The sequence below is a fragment of the Chiloscyllium plagiosum genome, unplaced genomic scaffold (genome assembly GCF_037043375.1).
Source record: "Chiloscyllium plagiosum isolate Xiang-an unplaced genomic scaffold, Cpla_swu_hap1 HiC_scaffold_2, whole genome shotgun sequence".
NCBI classification, from domain to species: Eukaryota; Metazoa; Chordata; class Chondrichthyes; order Orectolobiformes; family Hemiscylliidae; genus Chiloscyllium; species Chiloscyllium plagiosum.
In genome coordinates this window covers 88,083,124-88,101,423 of record NW_028270140.1, presented here as the reverse complement: position 1 = coordinate 88,101,423, position 18,300 = coordinate 88,083,124, and the positions used below count along the sequence as shown (strand labels likewise).

Here is an 18,300-nt window from a genome sequence, read left to right as displayed (position 1 = left end):
TCTTATTTAGTCAAAATTAAGTTTAAAAAAAAAATGAGCTTAATTATAATGTCCTTAAAATTATGAATCGATTTTTAAAATTGAATGTCTGTTGCCTACTATGACTACCTTATGACTGCACTATATGACTACTATGCTTGGAGTAGTCAAGCATTAGTGTCATCATAAGACAGATTTATATTGGTGTTCAAGTTGTGAGGATGTTGTTTTAGAAAGATCTGTGAACTCCAAATGGAGACTCTCAATGACAAAGCATTGTTAATGCCTTTCTTCCAAAAGTTGCCATTCGGGCCAGTAGTGAGCAAATGTTTGCTTTGTTTTGCAGATTTGCATTTTCTGGATCAATTATATAGGGTTCCAATAAAGGAATGCACTTCACCTCCTTTATATCATGTTTGCCCTTGGCTCTGCAGCTAACAACACTAAATATAAATGAGCCTGAAGGGAGTAACCTTATAGCTTTTGCATCCTGGGAACAATTCTTGCAGTGGATTTATCCAAAATAGTGTTTCTCTCAGTTTCCTTTCATATCACCCCCTAATACTTGAAAAGAAACAGCCAGATAAAATTTATCTGAGCATGTTTTTGTGATGAATGACTTATCAGTCATGCACTTGTAAAATATTTTCATCATAGTTTCAAAGCTTTACATTTCAATATGACCTTATTCTGCACTCAATCTTATTTACTTGGGTGTTCTATGCTGAGCTTCTAGGTTGCGAAGAAGCTCCAAGTAAACTTTCACTTTACATCAAATGAGGACTTCTCCGTTCTTTCGTACATTTCATCAAGTATAGTGGCAGATATTTCGGGGAGAGGATCAAATTCTGCCATCGGGCATATTTGGAAGTGAGGTGCAGTTAGTGGATGGGTAGAACCCTGCTGTCCAGCTCTGCCCCGTTCAAGTCTAGGGTGGGAAGTCCAGTGGATGGCCTTCTTACTTCTAGGCCAATTAAGGACTCACCTAAGCAATAATACCCATTTAAAGGCCTCTTCCAGCTTCACAGTGTCCACTCAGTGACAGATGAGGCAGTCACTATGCTCGTGCCTTGTAAAACAAATTTTGTAAAATTTGCTTGCAGACTTGAGGTGGTTAGGGGAGAAACCAGCGTCCTGATAGTGCTTATCAAGGACTGTGCCTTTTGAGAGCTGCTTTGGAGAGCCCAACAGCGAACCACTATTACCTCCTTGCTTTAATCAGCCATACCAATGAAGCAGTGATGAAAAAGCATGATTGGATTAATTGATCCATTAATTCAGCCACTGATTGCCATGACAAAGATTGATAAATATGCTGTTTCTGTTGCTGGAATTAAAATGTAATTGTAATGACTAAAGTCAAACTTTTTCATGGTATATTATGGTCCCATTGGAGTATGAAGTCTAAACGCAATGATCCCTTATTGGTCTGTCTTTGCTAAGCCTATAATTAAATCAGCTGTATAAAAGTTTAATGAGACAGCCTTTTCCTATTGTGTTCTTTTAGTTTTGTGCCTTTTGTAAGCTAAACATCTGCAATGAACATATGAATAAAGAGCAGCCCATTGGGCTCCTGGAACCTAATTGACTGACTGTTAATATGCAGTGTGCTGCAAGGATTGGTGCTGAGTCCACTGCCTTTTGTCATTTTATATGGATGAGTTGGATGTGAATATAGGAGGTTTGGTTAGAAAGTTTGCAGATGACACTGAAATTGGTAGTGCTGTGGACAGCGAAGAAGGTTCCCTCAGTACAATGGGACCTTGGACAGATGGGCCAATGAGCTGAGGAGTGGCAGATGGAGTTGAATCCAGATAAATGTGAGGTGCTATATTTCAGTCGGGCAAATCGGGGAAGACATCTAAATTTAATAGTAAGGTCCAAGGGAGTGATGCCAAACAAAAAAAAACCTGGAGTGCAAGTTCGTAGTTCCTTGAAAGTGGACTCACCGATAGACAGGGTAGGGAAGAAGGTGCTTGGTACACTTGCCCTATTGGTCGGTGCATTGAGTATTGGAGTTGGGAGGTGACGTTGCGACTGTACAGGACATTGATTAGGCCACTGTTGGTCTCCCTGCTATCAGAAGGATGTTGTGAAACTTGAAAGGGTTCTGAAAAAAAAATTACAAGGATGTTGCCAGGATTTGAGCTATAAGGAGAGGCTGAATAGGCTGGGGCTATTTACCTTGGAGCATCAGAGGCTGAGGGTTGACCTTACAGAAGTTTAAAGGAGAAAGTGAGGTCTGCAGATGCTGGGGATCAGAGCTGGAAATGTGTTGCTGGAAAAGCGCAGCCGGTCAGGCAGCATCCAGGGAACAGGAGAATCGACGTTTCAAGGCTCCTGAAGAAGGGCTTATGCCCGAAACGTCGATTCTCCTGTTCCCTGGATGCTGCCTGACCTGTTGCGCTTTTCCAGCAACACATTTCCAGCTTACAGAAGTTTATAAAATCATGACGACAGGCACAGATAGGCTGAATAGTTAGGTCATTTCCCTAGGGTAAGGGAGTCCAGAACTAGAGGGCAGAGGCTTAATAAGAATTTAAAAGGGACCTAACTGGCAACGTTTTCATGCAGAGGGTGGTGTGTGTCTGGAATGAGCAGAGGAAGTGGTGGAGGCTAGTACAGTTACAACATTATAAACGCATTTGAATGGGTACATGAATAGGAAGGGTTTAGAGGAATATGGGCCAAATGCTGGCAAATAGGAATAGGTTAATGTAGGAATTGGTCAGTATGAGCGACTCAGACCGAAGGATCTATTTGCATGTTCTACATCATTGTCTCTGTAGAGTTGATTCTTCTACATTCCCACCAACCCTCTAACTTTTCAACTCTTGCTTTTCAGAAATCTATCTTGAATTGAAGAGGGTACTAAACTATAGCCAGAATTTAATAACTTTTTGACCTATAATGCAGTTTAGCCCCACTGAAAATGCGCTTTGTTTTCCTTATTGAATACAAGCTGCTGTTCTTGACGTTTTAAACACTTGTTGGCAGTATTAACTGAAAAATGCTTCTTTTAGACTGTGTTTCCTGCTTTACGGTGTTGAAGGGACTCTTACACTGCAGTAGGTTGTAGAACTGAATTATCTTATTAACGTTAGTTTTTGTAAGCCAATGAAATTACTTTAGATTCATTCATGCTGATGAGTAGTTATGCTGTCCTGTGCTGATATGGGGGAGCTCCATGATTTACAAATGTTGACTAATGCATGTTATCCTATATGGGATTGTACTGTTTAAAAAAAAATTTCCTGCACTACCAACAGCTGCTTCCCATTATCCTGCATAGTGTTCTGACTTGTGAATGGACTCCAGAACGGAACCAGTTCACAACCTGGGGATTGTCTGTTTTCAGTACAAAGCATTTTACTGATTTCTGACCCCCTCCCTGCTCCAAAAGAAACATGAAGGAATTGAATGCACACTGAAGCTGCCCATATTTGTTGCTGACAGAAGCTATCATTGAACATGTCCTGAACCAATACTACCCTGAGGTTGTCTTGTTTTAATAAATTGTAGTTGTATTTTCTGCTGATAAATGTATTTTTAAAATTGACAAAATGTGAGTTAAATGTAAATAAATACTGATGCTGTGGGTGGGACAGTGAAAGATTTCCCCTATCTTGACACAGGTTTTCTTTTGTATCCTAGACTCTTCATTAATGACATAATGTGGCGGCTAATTAGAATGTTCCTGTAGCATTTGGTGATTTTGAAAAAACATCATTTAAGCAACCTCTTGTGCGTGTTATACCATCGTAAATTATATACACTTGTTGACAGATTGATTAACTGCCCTTTTTCGATTTATTTTTATGGTTAAATGAGCAAGCTCAGCTGCCATTATTTTTCTCTCTCAAAAATCGATCACAGGCTCTCTTCAATAAGAAGTTGAGAATAATGCCACAGTTTCCCACACAGCCAAGTAATTAGACAATCATGCAGCCAAAGTTCAAATTTTTTTTGGGCCAGTGTTAACATTTCATGTGGCCTGGAGATATAAAGTGAGCTTAAAAGGAATCTGTGTTGTGACCTCTGGGGGTTTCCTTTTGCTTGTCTCTGAGTAACATGAAAGATCTGAAGAACACCTTTTGATAGCTTAAAACTTAAAAAGTATATGATGTTTGAATGTAAATTAATAAATCCAGTGAAGATATCATCAGACATTTTGTACACTAAAATGTTTGCCCTTCCAGATGTCAGATATGTCAACTGTTTGATAAATTCTTTTTTGTGGGAACAACTAGCACTGGGGTATGCCTGTAGCTTCTGGTGCATAAACATACTTGGTCACTGAGTAGTGAGCCAGGCTGACACCCACGTTGCCTCTTTGGCTTCTATTTCAACAGACATTCCCTGAGGGAGTTGGATCGGTTTCACTTAAGGGTTAAATTATCAGTTACATTGTAAAAGCAAATGGGAATCATAGAAGTGCAAGGCAGGCTAGGATGGTAGTGCACCATCAGCAATATAGAGTTGATTTCACATGAAATACAGACTATGCCTGTGAAAATCTGTTGGAAAACAGTAGATAGTGTAATGTGTTGAAATTGTTAGTAGGAAGCTTGGGCATATTCCTTTAGTTTTATACTCTGATGCTAAAACTAGCTTTCCTTGCATATAGATTAAATAAACATTGTAAAGATTTTGAGTCCTTATCAATTTATCAAGTCGTCCAATAATATTCCCCAATCAACCAATTAACAGGCCATCGGTCAACTTTCCACAGAAGTCCTGTTTGCTAGAAGTTACTGACCATTCTAAGGTTAACATCTTTCATTCTGGGCAGTGTCACCAGGAGGAATTGATGGAACTCCATCAACCAGAGGTCACATGCAGCTGAGCAATCCCTGCCAGTAATAAGAGACTTCATGTGGCAATTTAGTGCGATAAACCTCTTCACCAAGCTCCTTGTTCTCTTTGCTATTGTGAGCTTGTGGTAGTTTTAAAAAAAATTTGAACAAAAAGCTTGAAATGCTACCAGGTATTGAGATATCATAATCAAGAAAGACACCCTGTGCAGCGATATTTATTTTGTAACATTCAGTAACAATAAATTATACAGATTAATTGAATCTAGATATATCACCTTTCTTCATGGTTCTGTTTGAAATGAAATAATTTATGGCTTTCTGTCCAATCTCGTTTCACCATGCATTTGTTTAGACTTTGTTAAGAACAATTGAAAAAATATGCGTTTGAAGAGCACATTTCCAGTTTACTTCACAAGAGGGTGCTGTTGTTACATCACTAAGTTTTTGCAAATCAGCTCTGATAAAAGTAAAATGCACAGATCATTTACCTAGTGACTGACACCAGTGATCTGACCGGTTATCCATAGCAAACTGAAATTTGCAATGGAAAATCAGTTTGAAGTGGGTCTGTGCGGTTGGAAGAATAACAAATAATTTAGTGTATATTTAGTGATACTAAAAGTTTAAACATCTGAAAATCTTTACTTTTTTACTCATAAAGGAGCATATTACAGTTTGGACCACATTGCAGACTTTCAGAATTAATTGACAATCTTATAGCAATTTTGTTTAATTAAGTTCTTTCTATACTTGTATGGCTTGAGTGATTTCACTTTAGGAATGAAGTATAGTTCAGCTCCCATGTAAAGTAAAACTGAAGCCAAACATTTTATATTGGAAGTTCCATTCAGTGCTACCAACCATGTAACGAATAAAAGTTGATAAGTTAAATTAGAGTTTGTTGGGGATTGAACTTGTCTTTTGATCTCTGAAATACAATATTGTGACTCATGCAATTTAAAAAAAAATTCATAGATATTGTCTTTTTTTCCTTTGATTATATTTCCTGTGGTTATGATCATGGAAGTCTTGAATGTTGGGAAGTGGAGTATTTGTGTAGGAATAAAGTATGGGATGGAAATTGGACTAATCTCGTGAGGAGTGCCAAAGGGATAACTGGAGTTCGACTTAAAAATGAGTTGAAATGCTGGGTGTCTCTTCGTTGTCTGGCAAATGGATGTAACACAGCTTTTGAATGCAACTAATAACCTAAGTCTTCTATTGGAATAAGCCCAGAGGGAGGGAGTCAGTGGCAGATTAGTTCTTTCTAACAACACATTTGCATTATTACTGTCAAAAGAAAAATCACAGATGCAGTTAAGTGTCTATCTTTCCTTTATAATTTTCCTACATTTTAGGATTTATCCTTTTCCATTGCAGATCAGGGAGTAATGGTAAATGGCACATCTTGCTATGCTCAATGAGTGGTAAATCCAGCTGTCAAACAGAATTTAGAACTTCAGTTTATTATCCACTTGGCCACAGATCTCTGAAGGTGCTGGGCAGATTAATAGGTTATCAAAGAATGTATATGAGATATTTGCCTTTATTAGTTGAGGCAGAGGTTATAAAAGCAGGGAGGTTATATTGGAGTTGTACAGGGCTTTGGTCAGGCCACAGTCAGAGTGCAGTTTTGGTAGTCACCACACTACAGGAAGGATGTGATTGTGAGAGGGGGTTTGGAGGAAATTTACCAGCATGTTGCCTTGGATGGAGCTTTGAAGAGAGGCTGCATAAGTTCAGATTGTTTTCTTTGGAATAGAGAAGATTGTGGGAGGACATGATAGAGGTTTGTAAAATGGAGTATGCGCAGGACATGTTGAATGGAAAGCAGATGTTCCCCTTATTTGAAGGATCAAGAACATGAAAGCACACTTTTAAGGTGAAAAGCAGGAGATCAGAAGGGACTTGAGGAAATGTTGTTTGTTTCCCCTACAGAGTGGTGGAGGCCTGCAGTGTACTGTCGGAAGTTGAGACTGGTCACTTCATAACCTTTTAAATGCATTTAGTTGAGCGCTTGACATGTCATGACATGCACGGCTGTGAGACTAGTGTGGATTGTGATGTATTTTTGGCAGCACAGACGTGATGGGCCAAAGGGCCTCTTCTGTATGATTCTGTTATTAAGCCTGACTGAATTTTCAGTTTTGGGATCATTTGCAATAGAAACCTTCCCATTCAACAATTGAAAATCTGATATACTTGGAAGGAGTATCTTTAGAGTTGGTTCAAATAAGTATCCATCAGGTCAGAAGACAAGCAGAGAGTGTTTCCCTTCCTCACCTAACAGGCCTTTTGATACTGATGCTAGAAGACGTTCAGCAGAAGCGGAAGGATTCACTCAGCAAATTTATGGAATGCCCTCTGAGCTGATCAGGATCAATAAAATGAGGGTATCGAGATTGAGCGTATAGATTCAACAAGGCCACACGTTGGAAGAATTCCTCTGCTTCTCTTGGAACAGTGCCGTGGACCTTTTCATGTTCACCTTGGTCACAGCATCAGTGTCCCAGGTTTGATTCCAGCCTCCGATAACTGACTGACTTTGTGGAGTTTGCACATGCTCCCTGTGTCTGCGTGGGTTTCCTCCCGGGTGCTCCGGTTTCCTCCCACAGTCCAAAGATGTGCAGCTCAGGTGAATTGGCCATGCTAAATTGCCCATAGTGTTAGATGCATTAGTCAGAGGGAAATGGGTCTGGGTGAATTGCGCTTCGACGGGTCAGTGTGGACTTGTTCGGCCAAAGGGCCTGTTTCCACACTGTAGGGAATCTAATCTAATCAAAAATCAAAAGATACAGGAGCTGTGTGACAGGATGCCAATTTTTTTATATTAGTTGATCAAATCTATTACAAGTGAGAGTTTCAATTTTGTGTCTGCAGATACCTTTTTTTATTCACTTTGTGGAATGTGGACATCACTGACCAGCATTTACTGTCCGTCTCTTGTTACCCTTGTGAATGTGGTGGTGAGCTGCCTTGAAACTGTTGCCGTTCACCTGCTGTGGGTTGACCCACAAATTATCTTGCTGTCAGTAGAAACTATTCATGTGATAGACATCCTAGAAGTACCATCACCTCTGAGTTCAAAGCTTGTTGTCAATATACTGGCTTATCAGGATAAAATTTTAGCAAAGTAGGTTTTTCTGCTCGGACAAAAAAAAACAGTTGCCTGCTGTTAGGAGATCACCAACTGTAATACCATGTACCATTTAATGTTACACAGTTGCTCAGCTGTTCATGAGGCAGGCACCCACTGATTGCAGTGAATAGTGTAGGTGCACCCTTCATTACAATAGCTTTAACCTCAGGTGTTCGAATGTGGTCAGATTGGTGGTTAGTAGACAAAATCTTAGTGTCAAATGTGAAGAAATGCAAAGCTTTGACAGCGTGAACAGAAGCACATGGTAGGGTAACAACTGAAGAGAAAACAAAAGTTGCTACCGATCGATGAACAGAATAAAAAAATGTGAATAGTAGACAAGTATGCTGTCTTGAAAAATCAAGACTATTAGCACATCTGTCCTTTGTTTGGATTTGTGTAATCCTATCATGACGCAAGTGTTAATAGCTAAACTGTCTCTAAATTGTAATCAGATTACACCTGAATATGTTTGCTCTTCACTATCACATCTCCGTATGGGCTCAATTAGAAATTCACTTTAGTCAGGATCTTTGTAACTTACAGATTCAGCTCAATTAAGCAGAGTCAACTTGATTTTAAGGAAGGGAATAGTGTTTGGCATACAAACTGGGAACATAAGCAGGCATTTACTCCCTTGAGTTTTGACAAATTTGTTGATTTTCTTTTTGAGAATGTACTGCGCATGGTGGATAAGAGGGAGCTGGTAGATTTGCTGTTCTTGGATTTCCAAAAGCTCATTTGATAAGAACCACATTTTTAAAAAAAAGGTTACTACACGAGGTAAGACTTTGTGATGCTCTACTTAGCACCATGATACTCCATTGCTAATAAGAAACAGAATAGATGTTATTTTCAGATTTGGCAAACTATAACTAATGTGCTGCCACAGAGATCAGTGATTGGGCCTCAACTGTTTAGAATTGCATTTATGATTTGAATGAAGGGACCACTGTAGTGTAGCCATGTTTGTTGACAATACAAAGATAAGTGGAAAGCAAACTGAGGTGCAGAATCTGCAATGAGATATGGATAGGATGAGTGAATGTAGAAGAATTTGATACATGGACCATCATGTGGGAAATTACAAAGTTGTCAACTATAATAGGGTTAGAAAAACAAACTAAAATAAATTGCTGGAAACACTCAGCAGGTCTGGCAGCATCTGTGGAGAAAAAGCAGAGTTAGTGTTTCTGGTCCAGTCACCCGAGAAAAACAGAATACTGTTTAAATGGGGACACTACAAAATGGTGCAGTTTAGAGGTATCTGGGTGGTGTCCCATATGAAACTCCATAAACATTATCATACACACAGTACTTAAAAAGGCAATTGGAATGTTAAGGGGGTGGAGCCTCTACATCAGGATGTCTTACTATAATTGGATAGACTGTTAGTGTGAACACAACTATAATACAGAAAAGGTTTTCGATTCCTTATTTAAAGAGGTGGATACTTGTATTAGAGGTAGTTCAGAAAATGTCACTGATTCCTGGGGTGAGAATATTGAGGAATGGTTGAACAGGTTGGGCCTGTACTCATTGATGTTTAGCAGAATGAGAGGTTATCTTACTGAAACACCTGATTACGATGGGGCTTGAGAGATGCTCAGAGGATCTCTCCCCACATGCAGCAAGTCTAGTTTCAGCACAGGTCTCATTTAAGTCAAATGCAGAAGAATTTATTTTGTTCTTTGGTTGTTAATATTTGGAGTTCTGTACCCAAAATAGCTGAGATATTGTGTAAACCCTGAACTTAAGGAATAACCAGTTGTGTGTAAAGGTTGCTGCATGACTTCGCCACAAAGTCATTTTCTTTCATAATCTTATGCATATGTTGACCCCTGACTCGCGCTCAGTCTTGCGCTCTCACTCTCCACTGAAGTAAACCTCCTGTTGGTCCAAATCTACTTGATAGAATCATACAATAGTAAACCATTAAGGGCAACTGTTCAACTCCTTTTTGTCTGTGCACATCTTTTTGGCTGCTTTTGTCCTATCTTTTGGGGGGAGCAGCCTTTGCACTGTAACTCTGAGATAACAAGATGATCAGAGGGTTTCAGTCTCTCCAAAATGTTACTCATGTAAATGTTCTGTGTTTTGTGACTAAAGGTTCAAACATAGAAACTCATTCAATTGGGTTTCTATTGTGTATTCCAGGTTGCGACAGACTTTTGAACTTTGAGGCAAATGCAGGTAATGGGAAACAGACTGAAAAGTTGAATTGAAACCAAGATTGAGTTATAGACTCAGTCATAGAGATGTATAGCATGGAAATAGACCCATTGGTCTGACTTGTTCATGCCAACCAAATATCCTAAATTAATCTAGTCCTATTTTCCAGCGATTGGCCCATATCCCTTCTAAAACCTTCCTATTCATGGACCCATCCAGATGCCTTTTAAATATTTCAATTGTACCTGCCTCCATCACTTCCTCTAACAGATCATTCCATATACACACCATCGTCTGTGTGAAAAAGTTGCCCTTTTGGGTCCCTTTTATATCTTTCCCCTTTCACCCTAAACCTATACTCATTGGATTCCCCTACTCTGGGGAAGGAAAACCTGATTTAATTTTATCAAATATTATTTTATTGAATGGCAGAATGGGTTTATGGGGATGTCTGGCCTATTTCTTATTTTCTAATGTTCAAATAATGCAGTCCCTTGAATTAGCTAGCTTAAAACAGCCTACTACACTCGGGGGGTGGGGGGGGGGGGGGGGGGTGAGATTGCTAGCTCTTTTTCTCAGCATCTATGTCTGTACTTTAGCCATTTGGGAAGCCTTTATTCATCCAGTAAATAATCAAAGGAAGACTTGCGTTTATATGATGCCTTTCATGACTTCAGGATCATGTTTTGCAGCCAATGCTTCTTGATAGTTCCCAATTTATAAATGTTTCAATTGAAGAAAATTGTAATAGTTATTCGAAAGCAATTCTACCTGGGGACATCACAGGAAAACATCCGTTCCTTATTCTTAAATCTCTCCCTGAATTAATTCCAATTCTCTACAACTGTGATTGAATTGCTAACAAAGGCCTCTTTGTATCAGTTGCATTATCTTGTACATAGTTAAAAATCTCGCAACACCAGGTTATAGTCCAACAGATTTAATTGGAAGCACACTAGCTTTCAGATCGACGCTGCTTCATCAGGTGATCACCTGATGAAGGAGCGTCACTCCAAAAGCTAGTGTGCTTTCAATTAAATCTGTTGGACTATAACCTGGTGTTGTGTGATTTTTAACTTTGTACACCCCAGTCCAACACTGGCATCTCCAAATCATATCTTGTGCATGTAACACTCTTATGTGATTCATGATACTAGCTGGTGTGTCCAGCTGATTATCCAATGTTACTGTGCTACCTTAGTAAACAATGTCACAGGAAGTTGAATTCTCTAGCAAAATCTGTTGATTCTGAGCAAAACGTTTATTTCTATTAATTTACTAATACCTAAGAAACTAATTGCTTTATTTAAATAGGTAAGTATCTCCCACTGATTCTACACATCACAAAGTGAGATTTTCAACTTATTTGTTTTCACTGCTGGAGGTAGTTAATGGATGAAGTAGCATGATGAAATTTCATCCTTGACGTCACCATTAGGTGCAGTTAATTACTTTAATTGCATGAAATAGGAAGTGAGAGATTTCATTATTAACACTCCAAACTAAATCATTTAAGGTTCTGTATTTGGGTCAATGACATGGCATTACTGTTTGAAAGGATTCTTTTGAAACGTATTACAAGCTTAATTGTAATCCCTAACAATGCAATTAACTTTTGTAATGACTCTGGTTGTGATGTATTGGGTTCATGAAACTCTTACTCTTTTGTGAGATTGTAGTTTTGCTTTACAATCTGAACAGTGTTGATTTGTTATCCAGCTTGTGCATATAAATCTTTGTTTTGGAGCATTGTGCACAAGTGGGGACAAAATGGATGGACAATCAGATGGATGCATCAAGCAGAATGATTTGATGTGAAAGGGTATTCAGCCCATCGAGTCCACATCAACCCTCTGAAGAGCATTTCACCAAGGTCCTCGTCCTCGTCCTATGAGTAATTGAACTAGCCAACCCATCCCTACACATTATGGGCAATCTACCTAACCTGCACACTTTTAGACTGATGAGAGGAAACCAGAGCACCCAGAGGAAACCTAGGTCCCTAGTGCTGTTAGGCAGCAGTGCTAACCACTAAGCACCGTGTCGCCCAAAACCAGCATCATTTGTATATATCTGCAAGATGTCTTAATACCAGCATGACAGTCCGGTAAGTGAAGTTTTGTGGTGCAAACCATTGTCTAGTTCAGAAGTGAATGCAAAGAATTTTCTGTATATATTACAAGACAGTTATTGTACAACTGATCCCAAAATACCTTTTGAGATGGTGATGGCTGTGTGTACCTTCAACTACCACCCCTTTTTACTAGCCAAGTTTCTCATTTGAATTATAGAATGGTTGCAGCACAGAAACGAGCCATTTGTCCCATCATGGCAAAAGTGATGTTTGCAGATGCTGGAGTTCAGAGTCTAGGTTAGAGTGGTGCTGGAAAAGCCAGTCATCAGAAATGAAAGCCCTTCAAGGGCTTTTGCCCGAAACGTCGATTTTCCTGCTCCTTGGATGCTGCCTGACCTGCTGTGCTTTTCCAGCACCACTCTAATCTAGACTCTATTTGACCCATCATGTTCATCCTGTCTGCTTTCACCATTCTTTTTTTCTAAAGCTCTACAAATATTTTCACTTTAGCTGCTTTTTACAGCCATGATCACATCTGACTTCGCCATTCTGTTAGTGCATTCCGATCCTAATTACTAACTGCAAGAATGTTATTGCTGTGTCATCATTAGTTCCTTTGTCAATCATTTTAAATCACTGTCCTCTAATTCCTGATCTTCCCACCAATGGAAGCAGTTTCTCTCTGTTTACTGTTTCTGGATCCTGACTTTTAGCATTTCCTCTCAAAACCTCCCTCGCCCCTCCTCTACGGAAAACAACAATAGTTTGTTCAAACTAACCGTGCAATTGAGCTCTCTTTCCTAAACTCTTTCCATAAATCTTTTCTAACCCCTCTCCAAAGCCTTCATATTCTTTGTAAAGTGCCGTTGCCAGAATGAAGTGCATTCTTCTGGCTGAGGCCAGATTTGTGTTTTATGAAGGGTCCTCATTATTTTAATTCCTTAAGTATGCTGTTCCATTTTTTTTTTCCTCTTCAATTTTATTCTCCTATCCAATTTTCCTCTTTAACCCTCCCTTTCATTACCACTGTTCTCCTCCATTTTACTGCCACCACACCTGGGATGACAAACCAAATGTGAAACCTCTGAAAATTTCTACCTAGATTCTGAAACAATTGGGTAAGCTTCAGAAAGTCATGTGCATGAGAAATCATATCTCATGAACTTGATTTGAGTTTTTTGAAGAAGCAAAAAAGAGGATTGATGAGGGCAGAGCGGTGGGCATGATCTATATGGACTTCAGTATAGCATTCAACAAGGTTCCCCATGGGAGACTGGTTGGCCAGGTTAGATCTCATGGAATACAAGGAGAACTAATTGTTTGGATACAGAACTGGCTCATAGGTAGAAGACGGTGATGGTGGTGGAGAATTGTTTTACAGGCTGGAGGCCTGTGACCAGTGGAGTGCCACAAGGATCGATGCTGGGCCCACTACTTTTCGTCATTTATATAAATGATTTGGATGTGAACATAGGTATATTTAGTAAGTTTGCAGATGACACCAAAATTGGAGGTGTAGTGGTCAGTAATGGTTACCTCAGATTATAGCGGGATCTTGATCAGATAGGCCAATGGGCTGCAGAGTGGCAGATGGAGTTTAATTTAGATAAGTGTGAGGTGCTGCATTTTGGAAAAGCAAATTGGGGCAGGTCTTATACATTTAGTGGTAAGATCCTAGCGAGTGTTGTTGAACAAAGAGACCTTGGAGTACAGGTTCATAGTTCCTTGAAAGTGGAGTCACAAGTAGATAGGATAGTGAAGAAGGCATTTGGTATTCTTTCCTTTATTGGCTAGAGCATTGAGTATAGGAGTTGGGAGGTCATGTTGCAGCTGTACAAGACATTGGTTAGGCCACTGTTGGAATATTGTGTGCATTTCTGGTCTCCTTCCTATCGGAAGGATGTTGTAAAACTTGAAAGGGTTCAGAAAAGATTTATAAAGATGTTGCCAAGGTTGGAGGATTTGAGCTATAGGGAGAGGCTGAACAGGCTGGGGCTATTTTCCCTGGAGCGTTGGAGGCTGAGGGGTGACCTTATAGAGGTTTATAAAATCATGAGAGGCATGGGTAGAATAAATAGACTAGGCCTTTTCTCTGGGTTGGCTGAGGCCAGAACTAGAGGGCATAGGTTTAGGGTGAGAGGTGGAAGGTATGAAAGAGATCTAAGAGGCAACTTTTTCACACTGAGGGTGGTACATTTATTGAAATGAGTTGCTACACGGAGTGGTGGAGCCTGGTACAGTTGCAATATTTAAAAGGTACCTAGATGTGTATGTGAATAGGAAGAGTTTGGAGGGATATGGGCCAGGTGCTGGCAAGTGTAACTAGATTAGGTTGGGATGTCTGGGCTGGCATGGACAAGTTAGATCGAAGGGTCTGATTCCGTGCTGTACATCTGACTCGAAGTCTTAATCTTTTCATGATTGCAGAGCATCTTACTTCAGCTTCAGTTTTATAATTTGTTTGTTTTGGCTTCTGTTACCTTTAACTGAGTGAGGGAAATTGCTCCAAGAAAGAGACCAAATGCTGTACTATTTCTTCAAACAGTGTTCTATCCTCCAGGCTCCATAACAATCCAGTGAAATTTGAACATTATTTAGATTTAGATTTAATTACAGTGTGGAAACAGGCCCTTCGGCCCAACAAGTCCACACCGACCCGCCGAAGCGAAACCCACCCATACCCCTACGTTTACCCCTTACCTAACACTACAGGCAATTTAGTATGGCCAATTCACCTGACCTGCACATCTTTGGATGGTGGGAGGAAACCGGAGCACCCGGAGGAAACCCACGCAGACACGGGGAAAACGTGCAAACTCCACACAGTCAGTCGCCTGAGGCGGGAATTGAACCCGGGTCTCTGGCGCTGTGAGGCAGCAGTGCTAGCCACCTTGCCACCCACAAATATTGGTAATATTGGTAGAATATTATTAAGTCCGACTAACCATAAATGGTGAGGTGTATTTCTGTAGCCCCAGCATATTGCACTCCATGGATTACTTCTACAACTATTTCTACAACTATCAGTCAGAATATTCGGAGTGGAAAGCACTGTCAGATTACCATCTGTTCATTTTGTTTTAACGTTACTAACGAGCTCTGTATATTTAGCTGGGAATTTCAATCCTAGCTCTTCCAGAAATGTGTGTACTTGAAATCAAAACTCTTCCCAAATTCTGTAGGAAAGTAGAAGTCCAACTGTGCTGCCTTTTACAACAGTCAGTGTGCCATGCTGAGATTTAAATGTCCAGCGACATGGCTAGACACCTGCCCCACTGAAATCATCTCTACCGACCTCGACACTGTCCTATCCCCCCTAGTCCAGGAACTCCCCACATACGTTCGAGACACCACCCACGCCCTCCACCTCCTCCAAGACTTCCGTTTCCCCGGCCCCCAATGCCTCATCTTCACCATGGATATCCAATCCCTCTACACCTCCATCCACAATGACCAGGGCCTCCAAGCCCTCCGTTTTTTCCTCTCCAGACGTCCCCAACAGTACCCTTCCACCGACACTCATTCATTTGGCCGAACTGGTTCTCACCCTTAACAATTTCTCCTTCGAATCCTCCCACTTCCTCCAGCCCAAAGGGGTAGCCATGGGCACACGTATGGGCCCCAGCTATGCCTGTCTCTTTGTTGGCCACGTAGAGCAGTTGATTTTCCGTAATTACACCGGCACCACTCCCCACCTCTTCCTTCGCTACATTGATGACTGCATTGGCGCCACCTCGTGCTCCCGCGAGGAGGTTGAGCAATTCATCAACTTCACCAACACATTACACCCTGACCTTAAGTTTACCTGGACCATCTCTGACACCTCCCTCCCCTTTCTGGACATCTCCATCTCCATTAATGATGACCGACTTGACACTGACATTTTTTACAAACCCACCGACTCCCACAGCTACCTGGATTACACCTCTTCCCACCTTACCTCTTGCAAAAATGCCATCCCGTATTCCCAATTCCTCCGCCTCCGCCGTATCTGCTCCCAGGAGGACCAGTTCCACCACAGAACACACCAGATGGCCTCCTTCTTTAGAGACCACAATTTCCCTTCCCACGTGGTTAAAGATGCCCTCCAACGCATCTCGTCCACATCCCGCACCTCCGCCCTCAGACCCCACTCCTCCAACCGTAACAAGGACAGAACATCCCTGGTGCTCACCTTCCACCCTACCAACCTTCGCATAAACCAAATTATTCGCCGACCTTTCCACCACCTCCAAACAGACCCCACCACCAGGGATATATTTCCCGCCCCACCCCTTTCCGCCTTCCGTAAAAACCGTTCCCTCCGTGACTACCTGGTCAGGTCCACGCCCCCCTACAACCCACCCTCCCATCCTGGCACTTTCCCCTGCTACCGCAGGAACTGTAAAACCTGCGCCCACACCACCTCCCTCACCTCTGTCCAAGGCCCTAAAGGAGCCTTCCACATCCATCAAAGTTTTACTTGCACATCCACTAATATCATTTATTGTATCCGTTGCTCCCAATGCAGTCTCTTCTACATTGGGGAGACTGGGCGCCTCCTAGCAGAGCGCTTTAGGGAACATCTCCGAGACAGCAGCACCAATCAGGCACACCGTCCCGTGGCCCAACATTTCAACTCCCCCTCCCACTCTGCCGAGGACATGGAGGTCCTGGGCCTCCTTCACCGCCGCTCCCTCACCACCAGACGCCTGGAGGAAGAATGCCTCATCTTCCGCCTCAGAACACTTCAACCCCAGGGCATAAATGTGGACTTCAACAGTTTCCTCACTTCCCCTTCCCCCACCTCACCCTTGTTCCAAACTTCCAGTTCAGCACTGTCCCCATGACTTGTCCGGACTTGTCCTACCTGCCTATCTCCTTTTCCACCTATCCACTCCACCCTCTCCTCCCTGACCTATCACCTTCATCCCCTCCCCCACTCACCCATTGTACTCTCTGCTACTTTCTCCCCACCCCCACCCTCCTCTAGATTATCTCTCCACGCTTCAGGCTCTCTGCCTTTATTCCTGATGAAGGGCTTTTGCCTGAAACGTCGATTTCGAAGCTCCTTGGATGCTGCCTGAACTGTGCTCTTCCAGCACCACTAATCCAGAATCTGGTTTCCAGCATCTGCAGTAATTGTTTTTACCACCATGACAGGTTCTGTAAATATCTAAGATACATATGGGTTAGGATATTAGGGAAGGGTGGCATAGGGTAAGGGTGCCAGATAAGTGATTGTGACCTTGTGGCAGACTGGGTGGTGGTCAGGTCAGACTTACCAGCACATCCCTTCTGTAACTAAGGCGGCAGAGTGGGAGTCAGTGCTGACCCAAGGCGGTATCAAATCAAATCAGGTTGGAGCTAAGAATGTGGCAATGATCTCATCAAGGGGTTAAAGGGAAATGTAGTTCAGTGTGTGAATATGTGGGGATATGCAGCTTAATACTTAACCAGAAGTTAGACCAGGTTTTTAGTTGTCTAACTGTTCTTGGGTAACTATGAATTTACAGGAAGTAGAGCACTCCGGATGAAGAGGTTTTTGTGGCTTCCAGAATTGGAAGACTTTCCTATCAAAATCTTCACTATCCTTCGCATTTCCAGTGGTGTCTTCTACATCAGGGATTCCAGTGCATAGCTTCTGCCACAGACTGGAATTGTGTTCCTGCTATCAGAATATCCGGTCCATCATCCCTATTCCTAACTACATTCAAGTGGAGCAAGTGAACATAGCATTAACTACTTTTGCATGGAATACGACATGAAATATTTTTGGATATATTTTTCCAATAAAAAGCTGCAATTCACTTAATGTTCTCATGCCTCTCAATTAGGATGACTATTTTACCTTCAGAGGTAAAAGATCAAAAATGAGGTATCCAAACTTGGCTTCTAACATCTCCATTGTACATTAGTTCACAGCAATCCCAACAAAAATAATGATGGATGTGTTCTGTTTCACGAATCTAGTAAAGTGGTAGTTCTAATAGGACAATTAATAACTTGTGGCAAGTTGTGTGCCTATGGTATTTTGTGTTTTTTTTAAGTTTTTCAGATTTTTTAAAACTACTCACTGGAGTAAAATCACATGGCCAGTGCAATCATTTCGCTGCCAAATCATTTTATGATGTTTTCTA

The 18,300-nt window shown here is 41.3% G+C and overlaps 1 protein-coding gene across 3 annotated transcripts in view; it reads left to right on the top strand.

Moving 5' to 3' along the window:
• Window positions 1-18,300, top strand: part of commd10 (COMM domain containing 10) — a 91,087-nt gene that overhangs the window by 29,038 nt on the left and 43,749 nt on the right. The window contains exon 6 of one of the 3 annotated variants that reach the window (XM_043711289.2): window positions 3,249-3,512. The exons of the other annotated variants lie outside the window; for them this stretch is intronic. Within the exon in view, the coding sequence (XP_043567224.1) occupies window positions 3,249-3,362 (114 nt within the window). The 3' untranslated portion in view covers window positions 3,363-3,512. Of the gene's footprint in view, window positions 1-3,248; window positions 3,513-18,300 lie in introns of those variants that run through there. 3 annotated transcript variants of the gene reach the window in all.